At 49.0% G+C, this 14,876-nt stretch overlaps 1 protein-coding gene across 2 annotated transcripts in view; it reads right to left on the minus strand.

The window, feature by feature from the left end:
* RBKS (ribokinase) overlaps nt 1–14,876 on the minus strand; it is a 108,685-nt gene that overhangs the window by 3,690 nt on the left and 90,119 nt on the right. Inside the window, exon 8 of one of the 2 annotated variants that reach the window (XM_062209183.1) lies at nt 4,265–4,676. The exons of the other annotated variant lie outside the window; for it this stretch is intronic. Within the exon in view, the coding sequence (XP_062065167.1) occupies nt 4,653–4,676 (24 nt within the window). The 3' untranslated portion in view covers nt 4,265–4,652. Of the gene's footprint in view, nt 1–4,264; nt 4,677–14,876 lie in introns of those variants that run through there. 2 annotated transcript variants of the gene reach the window in all.

Raw genomic sequence — 14,876 nt, forward strand, 5'->3', positions numbered from 1 at the left:
CCAATCCAGATCCCTGCTAATGTGTGAGGGGTCTTCAGAAGGCGCATGGAAATGCACGTTATGAGAGAATTACGTGTGGATTTCAATTTTTTTGCACCAAAATAAACCTCTTTTAATTGCATTTTCCACAAATGAGGAAATGTTTTTCTATTTGCAAGGTACGGAGGCAATGTTATTTTTTTAATGTATTTTTCTATGGTTTGCTTTGTTAAACGCTGGTAATACTTTTCAAAATTTTTAAAAATAAAACATTTAAAAATATTTTAGTTTTCATTTTATTTGAAATGCAGAGAGAGACAGGTGTCTTCCATCTGCTAGTTCAACACCCAAATGTTTGCAGGAGCAGGGGCTGGGTCAGGTCAAAGCCACGAGTCCAGAACTCCATCCAGGTTTCCCATGTGAGTGGCAGGGACCTGTGTAGTTGCCTCCCAGGGTGCACATTAACCGGAAGCTGGGTCAGAGCAGACGTGGGACTCTAACCTAGACACTCTGATATGGGATGTGGGCTCTGTAGAGGTGACTTAACTGCTGTACCACACGTCTTGTCCCAGATAATGAAAACAGTTAATGAGTAGGTAAGCCCCACCTCTGTGCCTCCCTCACCTTCCCCTGTGCCTGGCAGGGCAGGGGCAGAGGACTGAGGGGAGCCGTTCTAGCATCATTGACGGAAGTCAGATGTGCATATTCCTGTTAGCTGGGGGCGTATTTTTTGGCTACAGACAGTATCTTTAATAAAGTTTAAAAAATATCATACCTATATGTGAAAACACTCTATTGAAATCATTTAAATTATTTTTCCTCTTTTGGCAAAGCAGGAAACACAGTGTTTGGTAGAACTGTACACTGGGAGCACTGTTTAGGCACCAGTGACTTGCACTTGATTTTCCTTCATTCTCAGTGGTATATCCTCTGGTGATGAGACCAAGTCCTCTCTGTATTAAAATGGGGGGTTTCCCCACAGAGAAAACTCTAGTCTAGATGGTTTTATTGGAGAATTCTTGCAAACATTTAAGAGAAATAACATTAATTCTACACAAATTCTTTTAGAAAGGAGAAGAGCCAAAGTAACACTTCCCAATCATTTGCTAAGGCCAGTGTTACCTGGACACCAAAACCAGAGAATGACATTACAAGAAAAGAAAAAACGGGCCAGCACTGTGGCATAACAGGTTAAGCCATATGGGTGCTGGTTCGAGTCCCAGCTGCTCCACTTCCAATCTAGTTCCCAGCAAATGCATCTGGGAAAGCAGGAGAAGATGGCCCAAGTCCTTGGGCCCCTGAACCCAAGTGTGAGACCCAAAGAAGGTCTTGGCTCCTGGCTTTGTCTTGGTCCAGCCCTGGCTGTTGCAGCCATTTTGAGTGAACCAGAGGATGGAAGAGCCCTTTTTTTCTCTCTCTCCCTCTCTCTGTAACTCCGCTTTTCAAATAAATGAAGTGAATCTTTAAAAAAAAAAAAATCCCTCATAGGGGCCCAGCGCCGTGGCTCACTTGGTTAATCCTCCGCCTGTGGCGCCGGCATCCCATATGGGCGCCAGGTTCTAGTCTCAGTTGCTCCTCTTCCAGTCCAGCTCTCTGCTGTGGCCCGGGAAGGCAGTGGAGGATGGCCCAAGTGCTTGGGCCCCTGTACCTGCGTGGGAGACCAGGAAGAAGCACCTGGTTCCTGGCTTCGGATCGGCACAGCGCCGGCTGTGGCGACCATTTTGGGGGTGAACCAACGGAAGGAAGACCTTTCTCTCTCTCTCTTACTGTCTATAACTCTACCTGTCAAATAAATAAATAAATAAAAATCTTAAAAAAAAATCCCTCATGAATGTGGATACAAAAATCCTATAATTTTTGTAGCAAACTGGATATATATTATTTATGTGTGTGTACATACATTATAAACATATATATGATAATATATCATGACCAAATAGAATTGTCCCAGGAATGCAACATCGGTTTAACATTTTAAAAAATTAATGTAATACCGTACACTACTGACCTTATGCTAATAGCAAAAGGAACAGAAAAAGATTTGATAAAATTCTTCACTCACTCATGATAAAAATTCAGGATATCTGGAACAGAAGGTATAACTTGGTAATGAGAATTTATGAAAAAATTTACAGCTAAATCATAGTCAGTGAGAAAGACTGAATGCTTCCCCACTAACACTGGGGACAAATCAAGGATGTCTGTTCTCACTACTTTCATTCAACTTTGTACTCGATTGTTTAGCCAATGCAAAAACAAAGAAAAGGCATATGGATTGGAAAAGAAGAAACAATCTCTTTCTTCATAGAGATCACAATAACCTCTGTAGAAAATCCTAAGAAATCCAGCAAAAAACCTATAGAAAGAGTGAATTACAGCAAAGTAACAGGATACAAGACTGTCATATACAATAACATAAAAATATGAAATATTTAGGGCCAACTTTTTTTTTTTTTTTTTGGACAGGCAAAAATGTTTAGTGTTTTTTTTTGTTTGTTTGTTTTTTGTTTTTTTGTTTTTTTGACAGGCAGAGTGGACAGTGAGAGAGAGAGAGACAGAGAGAAAGGTCTTCCTTTTTGCCGTTGGTTCACCCTCCAATGGCTGCCGCGGCTGGCGCACTGCAGCCGGTGCACCGCGCTGATCCGAAGGCAGGAGCCAGGTGCTTTTCCTGGTCTCCCGTGGGGTGCAGGGCCCAAGGACTTGGGCCATCCTCCACTGCACTCCCTGGCCACAGCAGAGAGTTGGCCTGGAAGAGGGGCAACCGGGACAGAATCTGGTGCCCTGACCAGGACTAGAACCCGGTGTGCTGGCGCTGCAAGGCAGAGGATTAGCCTAGTGAGCCGCGGCGCCGGCCCAGGGCCAACTTTAACTGGATATTTGCAAGATCTGTACACACTCACCACTGGGAAGTAAGAGAAGTTAAAAATAAGAGGTAAGGGGCTGGAACCGTAGGGTAGCAGGTGGAGCCACAGCCTGCGATGCTGGTCTCCCATACAGGCTTTGGTTGGAGTGCCAGCTGCCCCTCTCCCAATCCAGCTTCCTGCTAATGTGCCTGGGAAAGCAGTAGAGGACGGCCCAAGTGCTTGGGCCCCTGCAGCCATATGGGAGCCCTGGAAGAACCTGGCTCCTGGCTTCCGCCTGGCCCAGCCCTGGCTGTTGTGGCTATTTGGGGAGTGAACCAGCGGATGAAAAATCAATCTCCACTCCCAGCCCCCGCCCTTCTCTCTCTAACTTTCAAATAAATATACAAATCTTTAAGAAAAAAATAAGAGGTAAGATATAATTCTATAGATTCAATGTCAATTCCAATAAAATTCCCACATGGTAATTGTTAAAAATTGGCACACGGGGGGCTGGTGTTGTGGCACAGTGGGTTAAGGCTCTTGTGGCTCTGGCATCCCATATTTGGAGTTTGAGTCCTGGCTCCTCTGCTTCTGATCCAGCTCTCTGCTAATGCACCTGGGAAAGCAGCAGAAGATGGCTCAAGTGCTTGGGTCCCTGCCACCCACATGGGAGACAAGGATGGAGTTCCTCGCTCCTGTCTTCAGCCTCAGCCAGCCTTGGCTGTTGTGGCCATTTAAGGAGTGAACCAGTGGATGGGAGATTTCTGTGTCTCTGTCTCTCCCTCTGGCTCTCTGTCACTCTGCCTTTCAAACAAAAAAAACAATAAATCTTTTTTTAAAATGGGCACACTGATTTTACAACATATATGAAATTTCAGAGGACCCAGGAGAGCAGAATACCTTTTTAAAAAGAACAAAGTTATGCTGGCGCTGCGGCTCAATAGGCTAATCCTCTGCCTGCAGCGCCTGCACACCGGGTTCTAGTCCCGGTTGGGGCACCGGATTCTGTCCCGGTTGCCCCTCTTCCAGGCCAGCTCTCTGCTGTGGCCCTGGAGGGCAGTGGAGGATGGCCCAAGTGCTTGGGCCCTGCACCCCATGGGAGACCAGGAGAAGCACCTGGCTCCTGGCTTCGGATCAGCACGGTGTGCCGGCCACAGCGGCCATTGGAGGGTGAACCAACGGCAAAAAGGAAGACCCTTCTCTCTGTCTCTCTCACTATCCACTCTGCCTGTCAAAAAAAAAAAAAAAAAAAAAAAAAAGAACAAAGTTGGAGGAGGTAAACTCTGATCTCAAGGCTCGTCGTAACTACATTCATCAGTGAGATATCCATGTTAGACGGACGAGTAGATCACTTGAACAGAGTTTGGACACAGACCCACATATGTAAGGTAAATGTCTTTATTTTTAGTAAAACATTTAAAAAATTTTATATGAGAGGCAGAGATAGACTTCCCGTCAACTGGCTCACAATCCCCAAATGCCTGCAATGCTAGGACTGGGCTGGGCTGAAATTGGGATCCTGGAACTCAATCTAAGTGTTCCACATGGGTGGCAGGCACCCAAGTACTTCAGCTACCATCACTGCCTCCCGGAGTCTGCGTCGGCAGGGTGCTGGAACTGGAAGGGAGAGCCAGGAATTGAACCTAGGCACTCCAGTGTGGGAGGTAGGCATCTTGTGAGGCCGAATGCCTGCTGCGGTCAGTCTGTTTTCAGTGAAGGGTGCCGAGGTAATTCAGCAGAGAAGCCGGTCTTTCCAGAGAATGGCTATTCACACACAAACACATGAGCCTTCACCGCACAGCATACAGGACAACTCAGAATGGGCCAATCTCAATATAAATTAACACAAAAGTTCTAGAATTAAAAGCACAAAACATTTAAAAACTGATAAATTGAACTTTATCGAAATTAAAAAAAAAAAACTTTTGCACTTCAAAAGATTATCAAAAGACAAGATCCATGTACTGGGAGAAAATATTTGCAAAGCATAGTGGATAAAGGACTCTTATAATACAATCCAATAAGACAAACAATCCGGTAAAAATGGGCAAAAGATTTTAACAGACTTAATTAAAGAAGATAACCAGATGGTAAGTATATAAAAATATGGTCAACATGATTAGAAACTATAGAAACACAAACTCAGAACACACAAAGAGACGCCATTACATACATACCTACTATAGAGACTAAAATTAAAAAAAAAAAAAAGTCTAAGTATTTAACATAGTTGTGGAGCAACTGAACTCCTAAATACTACTTATGTAAATATAAAATGATTCAGAACTTTGGAAAGTAGTTTGGCATTTCTGTGTAGTGTTAAATATAAGCTTATAGAGCCCAGCAGTCAGCTCTACTCCTAGGTATTTATCCAAGAGAAATGAATACATGCACGCACCGGGGCCGGCATTGTGGCAGAGCAGGTAAAGCTGCTTACGATGCCAGCATCCCATATGGGTGCTGGTTCAAGTCCCGGCTGCTCCACTTCTAATCCAGCATCCTGCTAATGGCCTCTGCTAATGGCAGAGGATGGCCTAAATGCTTGGGCCCCTGCCACCCACTTAGGAGACGCTGATGAAGCTCTTGGCTCCTGGCTTGTGGCCATTTGGGGAGTGAACCAGCAGATGGAAGACCTCTCTCTGTCTCTCCCTCTCTGTAACTCTTTCAAATAAATAAATAAATAAATAATTCTTTAAAAAACGTATCTATATAAAGACCTGTATGTGAATATTCATAGCAAAATTATTTATAATTAGTCCAAACTGGAAACAAGCCAAACATTCTTGACGTGAGGAATGGGTACACAAACTGGTATATACAGCACAGCTTAGCAATACAAAGGGAGCAACTGCTGATACAACAATATAGACGAGTCTCAAGAGCATTGTGCTAAGTGAAAGAAGTGAGGCACAGGAGACTGTACGTCATAGTGAGTGGTTTCTGTGATGGCTAATTTTGTGTGTTGACGTGACTGGGTGAGGGCTAGCCAGAGAGCTGGTAAAACATTCTTTCTGGGTGTGTCTGGTAATGACTACCATTTAAGTCAGTAGAGTGATGGAGATCCACCCTCACCAATACAAGTGGACATCTGGCAATCCAGGGCCCAGAGACAAGCAACAGGAGGAGGATATGCAAATTCTTTCTCTCTACCAGCTGGGACATCCATCTTCTGCTCCCCCTCAACCTGCCAGTCGGTTCTCAGTCCTCTGACCTTGAACTGAATCATACCATTGGGCTTTCCTGGTTCTGCAGCTTGCAGATGGCATTTGTGGGACTTCTTGAACTTCATAATTGTATGAGCCAATAAGTCTCATATATATATATGTGTGTGTATATAGATATACACACACATACATGTGTATAGTGTGTATATACACACAAATGAGGAGTTGCAAGAAAGTTCATGAATAAATATTATCAAAAAATGCATGGACTTCAAAAATTTTTTGCACCAAAATGAATTTTATCTTAATTCCATTTTCCACAAACTTTTCAAAGTACCCTCCTATTTTTATCCTATTGATTCTGTTTCTCTGGTGAACCCTGATTAAGATAATTTCACTTAAATGAAATACTAGAAAAAGCAAATGTATAACAGTAAGGAGGTCAGGGCTGGAGAATACTGATGGTTGCTGTTCAGCAGCTTTTTGGGGTGACAGAAAAATCTGTATTGATTCCAATGGTCGTTAGATGACTGCACATTTGTCAAAACTCACTGAATTCTGTACTTAAAATGGGCAAATCTTACTGTGTGACAATGTCTAAATGCAGCTGATTTTTGAACAAGAAATATTTAATTGAAGGCAGGGGGGAGAGAGAGAGCGAGCGAGCCAGCCAGTCAGCCTAAAGTGCATCAGAGAGCAAGCAAAGTGTTGGTTCACTCCCTAAATGGCCATAACATACAGGGTCGGGCCAGGCCAAATCCAGGAGCCAGGTCTGCCACTTGGATGGTAGGGACCCAACCACTTGAGCCTCCTAGGTGTGCATTAGCAGGAAAGGAGCTGTGACTTGAACCTAGGCACTTTGTTATGGAATGCGGGCCTCCCAAGCAGCGTCTTAACCACTTGTCAAATGCCCAACCCCAGCTGACGTTTTTAAGGATGTGTGTGTGTTGAGTTATATGGGAACATTAGAGTTTGAAAACCTTGACAGTTATTTCCTGGGCCTACTTACTGATTCACTCCCAAGTACATGGCTGGGATAATTATGGGGACTTTCTGTGGACCAGGGTTAATTAAGCGTTTTGATTGCCATGTCGGAACTTATTTGTCCTTACGTTGAGAGCTCTAATTCTGTGTTCTTCCGATGTAAAGATTTACTTCTTCCAGCACTGTGGACTTTGAAGTCAAATCCCCTGCATCTGAACCTTGGCTCTACCACTTGCTAGCTTTATGACCTGGGAAAATTAATGTAAACCCTTTGTGGCTTGTTTTCTTATAAAGGAAATGAAACTATTAACATCCCCCAACAGGGATCTTGTGAAGAATAAAAACCAATTCAGCAACTGTCAGTTCTCTAGAAATCTATGCTCTAATTCTTTTCCTTGCATCTAGATCCAGCATGGTGCTCAGTACCTGGCTAATTCAATTTTTGCTTTTTGGAACTCTGGGATTTTTTCCCTTCGGTACTTTCAAAGTGTAATTTCTTTTCAGTCTTTAAGGACTCGACTCTTCACCCAGTCTCTGGCAGAGGATATGGGGCAGTACCAGCAGGTCTGAATGGCGGTGGGGGGGGGGGGGGCGTGCTGAGTGCTTCCAGGCTTCCCAAGTCCCACTGCTAGCCATCTTGCTTCGAGTGTCCCAACTCACACAACAATGTGGCTTCACCCACGTCGTCGGGAGCATGTAGGCGTGGAAGACGCCTGCTTTGGAAATGCCCCTGGGGGCTGTGGCCTCCACTGTATTTTGAATGCTGAGCTTCTGGTTTTTGCACTTGGGCCATCCTCCACTGCACTCCTGGGCCACAGCAGAGAGCTGGCCTGGAAGAAGGGCAACTGGGACAGAATCCACCGGGACTAGAACCCGGTGTGCCGGCGCCGCAAAGCGGAGGATTAGCCTAGTGAGCTGTGGCGCCGGCCTGAATGCTGAGCTTCTTAGTGACCTTGTCCTTGAGACACACATCCATCGCAGTTTGCTGCGGCCTTTTTGGGCATGGCCTTGTGCCTTTTGTCATTTTTGAAGTGGGGACCCGAGAGGGCTCCCCCGTAGGTGGTGGGTTCTGTGGACGTGGAACCTGTGGATAGTGAGGGCCGCCCATGCTGACCTCATTCATCTTCACAGTGACCCTCCAGAGGCGGGAGGGAGGGGGAAACACACTGTGAGGCCATTGAGTGCTGGACCCATGAGATTATTTGTCCAGCGCCACTAGTCAATGGCAGAGCTACAGTTGTGTATGCAGGCCCAGCAGATTCCCCCCAGTCACGTTTGTGGGGAGGAAGGAAACAAGGAAATCCACGCTGAGAAGAATCTCTCTCCCTTATAATCCTCTTTTCTTTTAGGCCCGAGTACACTGCTCCTAGTATTTTGTGTGCAGGCCTACATTTGGGACAATTTGGAACTCCTTAGGGCAGAGGCCTCCCCTCTGTCCCCGTCTGTCCTACTGCCTTGCCCAGTGCTCTCTGAGTTGCCCTGAAAATGGAAGCGGGGTTGTCACGGACCAGAGTTACCCGACAGCTTCATTGTTGAATCTGTTTATACCACAAGGCTTTCAAGTGCCAATAAATTACTTGCCTGTTGATTCACATCTCCAGTGTAACTATTTTTATACGTTGGTATGATTTTTTTTAATGGAAAGTACTTTGAAAGTGGAGGCTGTATTGTATCACCGTGATTTTCCTGTAAGTAAAGTGCTTTCCAATCAATCATTCTTGGAATAATGGCATAGTTCTCATTGACACACCATGATGGATTTAACCTTTTACTGAGCATTATTTTTGTGCCAAAAAGGGCGATGGCATAATTCATCCTCCTTCAACAAGGATACCCATGCGGCTAGAGTTCACTGTCTTCTCACGGTGATTTCCTCTTAAGGAAGGGCTACTCCCACAGGATGGGCGTGGCCTTCTGAAACCCCTTCTTCCCTAGAGGGCCTTTGCAACCCTGGGCTCTGGGAAGCTCTGGGGCATCAGAGAAGAACAGCTCGGCCTCCTAGGGGGTGAGTGCAGGGTTGAGGGGGCGGGGATGATACTCTGGGCAGCCGTGAGGTGACCCGAGATGCTGGAGCACCTACAGACAGCAGCCCCAGGGCTGCGGGGTAGGGCTGCAGAACCTAGAACCAGGGGCGATGCTGTCATGGGGGGGCTGGCTTCGGATCGCCCCTGCTCCTGTCTTTCAAACCATCCTCTCCGTCCAACTGTCCCCCTCCCCTTTTCCTCCTGTGGTCCCTTGCTTGCCCTATGACCCTGGGTCTGTACCCAGCTCACACTCCAGGTTCCCAGAGCTCTGCTCTGTGGGGACAGTAGGAGCACAGTAATAAATGCAGGAAATGCAGGGGGAGGGTGGCACGGGCCGCCCCAGCAGGGCACGCTTATGGGGCAACTGAGGCCCCTGGGTCTGCATTAGTTCTTTTTCTGGAGGCTCTGTTTAGGGTCAGGCTCTCTGCTGGGCGCTCTGCATGTTCCCCAAGGCCCTGTGGAAGCAGGCATCTCAGGCTGCGCATGGCTATTAAAGTGGCACCCAGGCGAGGGGTGAGCGTGGACCTGCAAGCCATGCTCAGCTCACCCAGCTGCTTGCCTGTCCAGGGGTGCAACTTCTGATTTGCACAGAGTGCAGAGAGCCCCAATGATCCTTATTTTAAAGCCAAGGCCTCTGGGTTTCAAGGTTAGAAAAGATGCTCAGTGTCAACAAGGTGGTCAACAGCAAGGTCATGTGGGACCCAGCGACAGAGCAGATGGAGGAACTATTTTGGGGGGAAAGACTGGGCTTTTGGCTGCTGCTCAGATGCCTCCACTTCCGCCTGCAGAGGGCTGTGTTCTCTGTGGCGAGGAGGAATGACAGGGCTGAAAGAATGAAGACCACGAATCTCCAGTGATGCTCCTTGGGGTGGGTTCCATTTTCCTCTGTGTGCTCGGGGCAGGAGCAGAGAAGCAGATGTGAACCGGGGTCATCCTCGGCAGGTGTAGGGGAGGAGTTGGGGCGTGAAGGAATCAAAGGTTTCCGGGCAGAGCACTTAGGGTGAACCTGTGTAAGGAGGGCAGAGAGGCCAGCAGGCCAGGAGAAGGTGCAGGGCCCTTGGAACATGAGGACAGCAGAGGAGACGCGAGGCTGGCTCTGCTCAGAGCAGGAAGGGACGTTCACCACCGCACTTTGAGAGGCAGCGCCCTGGCCTGGGCCATGTCGAGGACTGGGAGGTGGAAGCAGAGTGGGGCTGAAGAGTTGGGGGCACCTACGAACTATGAGACATACTAATGTTTCATCCTCATGATCCGGAAGTCACCCCATCTGATGTGGCACGGAGGTAGGGGGACCAGTGATGATTAGATGCCAAGTCTTAGATCAAACAGATTGCTCAGAGAGAAGGCCAGGGCTGCAAATGAACTCCAGGAGTCTTAAGGATGCAGGAAACCTAACAGGAGGCTGGAAGCCTCAGTGAATTGGCTGCGTGGCATGTTATGGATGTAAAAAGAGTTTATTTATGGGGGAATAGGACAGCCAGAGGGCTCAGACAGGAGGTTTAGGAGGGAGAGAAGCGCTGGAAGGTTCAGGAAGACAGGACTCCCGAGTCCTGTGCATCTCTCTGCCTCTTCCTTCTCTGTCTCCATCATGGGTCCCTCCTCCTGCTCCCACACCGCTGACAGTGGTTTTTCTTGGGTTCTGTCCTGGGCACACTGCCCTTCCCATTCCCCACCATTTCCCAAGTGTCTCAACAACTGAATATAATGGATCCTAAATCAGTATCTGTGGCCCAGTCTCTCACCAGTCATCAGATTTGTATCTCTAACTACCTGTGTGTCCTGTTAATGAGGCGCATCTCTCTCCAGGCCACTCTAACTCAACATGACTGAATCAACTCCTCTCTGCCCCAAACATGGGCCTCTTCTTACCTTCTCCGTTTGTGGCACCTGCTTCCTGTACACCTCGTGACCTTCTGGTTGTCTCCCTCCTTACATTCCATACACTTATTTAATCACCAGTTGCCAAAGTTAAGTACTATCTATTTCTCAAATCCAGCATCTTGCCTCATCTCTATCCCCGCTGCCCTATGTCATGTCACGTCACCTCTAGAGGACACATCCCCCTCCTCGCTGTTCCCCGGCCTCTGGACAGGCCCTTCCGTGGAACTGAACTCCCTAACATGGCAGGTGAGGCTTCCCAAGCCAGTCTTCCAGTGTCACCTCTTATTCTTAGTCACTGAGGGGTCTTTGTTCATGGAGACACTGCAACTGGGACTCTGCCTTGGACAACCTCCTACTTCATTTTCTAACACTCAACTCACGTTATACCTTAGTCCTCACATTCTTGTCACCTGGCACTATGTTCAAAGCACTGTGCTTCCCCTGCCTACCAGTCTAGAGTAGGCACCTCCCAGGCACTCCCTGCCCTCCTCCACGAGGGCAGGAGCTCTGTCTTCATCACCCCTGTATCCTGAGGCCTGGTGCAGCGCCCAGTCCACAGCTGAAGTAAGTGCTGATGGAACTGAATGTTGTCAGGACAGGTGCTGAGTGATCAGGCGAGAAGCACACACTGTCCCAAGGACGCCCTGTAGGAGGGGTCACAAAGCACCAGACTTGTGAAATCCCAGCTGATAGAAAAGTGGACGAATTGGAAGGAATGATGGGTGTGAAGTGTGGCTAGAAAAACCCCAAGTGATGAAAATTCCCAAGGTGGGAACTCGCCAGGCAGCTGCAGCAGGCCCCAGATGATGGTGCGGGAATGATGTCAGCACCACGGCTTCACTTGTTAGGAATCTGTACCCACGCTGGATGATTCATTCCCCAAGTGCCCAGGGACCCTAACAGTTAAAGCCCTCGCATTCCTCCTGGATGTCCTAACGCATTCCATTGGACAAGTACATACCACTTTCTTTTCTCTTCAAAACCTCGCCCTACACAAAGCTATACAGAGCCTGTGCACGGACAGGAATTCCTTGTGGGTTTTGAAGTCAGAGAAAAGCAAAGGGGATGAAACTTGACTAAATCACAGGTCAGTGCACCACTCTTGTACTTTATGTTTTAAATGTTTATTGTTGAAAGGCAGGCACATGCATGCGCGCATACACACACACACACACACAGGTCTTCCATCTGCTGGTTTGCTCCCCCAAATGTCCACACCAGCTGGGGCTGTGTTGAGTTGAAGCTGGGAGCTTGAAACTCACTCCAGGTCTCTCACATGGACATGGGTGGCAAGGACCCAGCCACTCAAGCTATCATCTGCTGTTTCCCGGAGTGTGCGTTAGCAAGAAGCTGGAATCAAGAGTGGAGCTGGGGGCTGGCATTGTGGCATAGCTGACTGAGCCACTGCCTGCAGCACTGGCATCCTATATGGACGCCGGTTCGAGTCCTGGCTACTTGGCTTTTGATCCAGCTCCCTGCTAACGTGCCTGGGAAAGCAGCAGAGGATGGTTCAAGTGCTTGGGCCCCTGCACCCTCGTGGGAGACCTGGAAGAAGCCCTGACCATTGTGGCCTTTTGGGATGTGAACCGGCAGATGGAAAATCTCTCTCTCTCTCTCCCTGTCTTTCCCTGTTTCTCTGTAACTCTGCCTTTCAAATGAATAAAATAAATCTTTTAAAAAAAAAAAAAAAGTGGAGCTGAGACTCAAACCCTGTCATTCTAATTTGGGACGCAGGTGTCCTGAGCAGCACCTTACTTGCAGTACTTGAACCCAAGCATGCTGGTGTGGATGCGGGTGTCCTAACGGCCCACTAGGCCAAATGCTTGCACCCACTACTGAGGAGCGCTGTAAGGCATCAGGAAAGGGAGAGCCAGCAAACGTAAACCACCTTCCACATGTTGTGAGACCACGGACGCCACTTGGAGGGTCAGCCGCGCTGTCTACACTGGGCTTGAGTCAGCATTTCTTCAGGGAAGAGTGTCCAAGGAGGGCTACTCCAGGGCCTGTGATGGCTCTCCTAGGCCAGCCTGCTGGCCAGTCCTGCTCTGCTCTCTTCCCAAGTTCTAAGGGCTTCCTCCTTGTTCCTGTCTGCAGGAGGGCGAGCCCTGAGTATCTGATTAGGCCTGGGAGGGAATAAGCCATTCCTTGTCTTCAAAAGATTTATGACCCATGGACAGGAGATACGGGTGTCACCAATCTTGGAGGAATAGTGCAGAAAGGGCAAACAAGCCGGGTTTTAAATCCTGCCCCACCCTTTGTTGTTAGCTCTATCATCTTTTTAATTAATTAATTTATTTGAGAGGCAGAATGAATGAGAGAAAGAGCTAATGAGTGCCCACCTATTGGTTCGCTCCTCAGATGTCTGCACAGGTCCTGAACTGGGGCTGAGGCCAAAGCTGGCAGCCAGGAACTCATCCGGGTCTCCCACCTGGGTCGCAGGGGCCCAATGACTTGAGCCGTCACTGCTGCCTCCCAGGGGCTCGCTGACAGGAAGCTGGAGTCAGGAGCCAGAGCTGGATACTGAACCCAGGCGCTCTGATATAGGACGTGGGCTTCTTACCCACCAGGAGAGACACGTGTCCCTCCATCACCTTGTAAGAATAGGAATTAATCCACTGCCTTTCACGTGCGGTGAGGCCCCTCTGTCTTTCTGATTTCTATTCAGAGTCAGGTCAGTCAGGATCTCACCACCTACTAGCCGTGTGTCCTTTGGCATACTACTCAACTTTTCATTCATTTGTAAGGTTTATGTATTTGAAAGGCAGGGTTAGAGAGAGAGAAGGAGAGACAGAGGTCTTCTAGCTGCTGGTTCACTCCTTTTGAGTGAACAAGTGGCCAGGGCTAGGCCATACCAAAGCCAGGAGCCAGGAGCTTCCTCTTGGTCTCCCACATGGGTGCAGGGACCCAAGGCTCTGGGCCATCTTCTGCTGCTTTCCCAGGTGCATGAGCAGGCAGCTGGATCAGAAGAGGAGCAACCAGGACTTGAACCAGTGCCCATAGGGGACGCTTTCGCTGCAGGTGGTGCCTTTACCCGCTACCCCGCAGCACTGGCCCCTCAACTTTTCTACATCAGTTTATTTATCGGTACAAGGGGAACCTACCTCATGGGGTCACTGCAGATACTGAATTAGGTCATGTAGATCAAGAGGCCTGCACAGTGCCTGACACAGAGGGGCGTTCAACAGAGTCTGGCCCCTTACTTTGTTCAAGGTTTGGGAAGGGAAAGCCCATCAGTGAGGGCAGAGGGGTCGCAGAAGGGGTCTGAGGAACAATGCAGGGCGCCATCCCCAGGACCCTCGGGCAGGGGCTTCTGCTGTGACCTGGCGTTCTGCTCCCATGAGAAAGGCCAGGCAGGCACCTGCAGCCCTCGAGCGCGGGAGGCCAGGCTTCAGCGAGTTCTAGCAGCGGTCATCTGTGCCTGTTGGGCTCTCGGAAATCCATTCCCCTTTGGGAGCGGGGCAGATACTCTGGGAGACCTTGGAGGAGGCTGTGAACGGGAGATCAGCGCCGTGTGAGGTCAAAGGCACAGAGGTCCCTCCAGTCAGTGCAGGACCGGGGAAGCCAAGGAGCAGAGGGAAACAGTATGGGAGGCCCGGGCTGGGCAGACAGCGGGCGGATGGGGCTGGAGGACAGCAGGACCCGGGGCCTCCCCCAGCAGCGGCAGCCCAGCACCGCCACTGCCCTGGGGTGTTGAAGGAGCACCCTGCCTTCCACCACGCCAGCTGGCCTCCGGGCACAGTGGCTGCCTGGCACAGGAGGTGCTGGCAGAGCTGGGGCGGTGGACAAGTGGCGCTGGGACAGTGTGATTTTGGAGGACATTCCTCTTGCAGTGCTGGACCGTGAGGCGGTGGCCTGTCCTGGTTACTGGTAGACACCAGGCCACCCGGTCCACCTTTTCCACGTGACTCTCTCAGGGAGGCAGAGAGACCCTGCGTGCAGCCGCCATCTCACCCAGGACGTGCTTCTCAACTGAGCGGCTGTCTCCCCCATGGCCTGAGTCT

This window comes from Lepus europaeus, chromosome 13, assembly GCF_033115175.1.
Source record: "Lepus europaeus isolate LE1 chromosome 13, mLepTim1.pri, whole genome shotgun sequence".
NCBI lineage: Eukaryota > Metazoa > Chordata > Mammalia > Lagomorpha > Leporidae > Lepus > Lepus europaeus.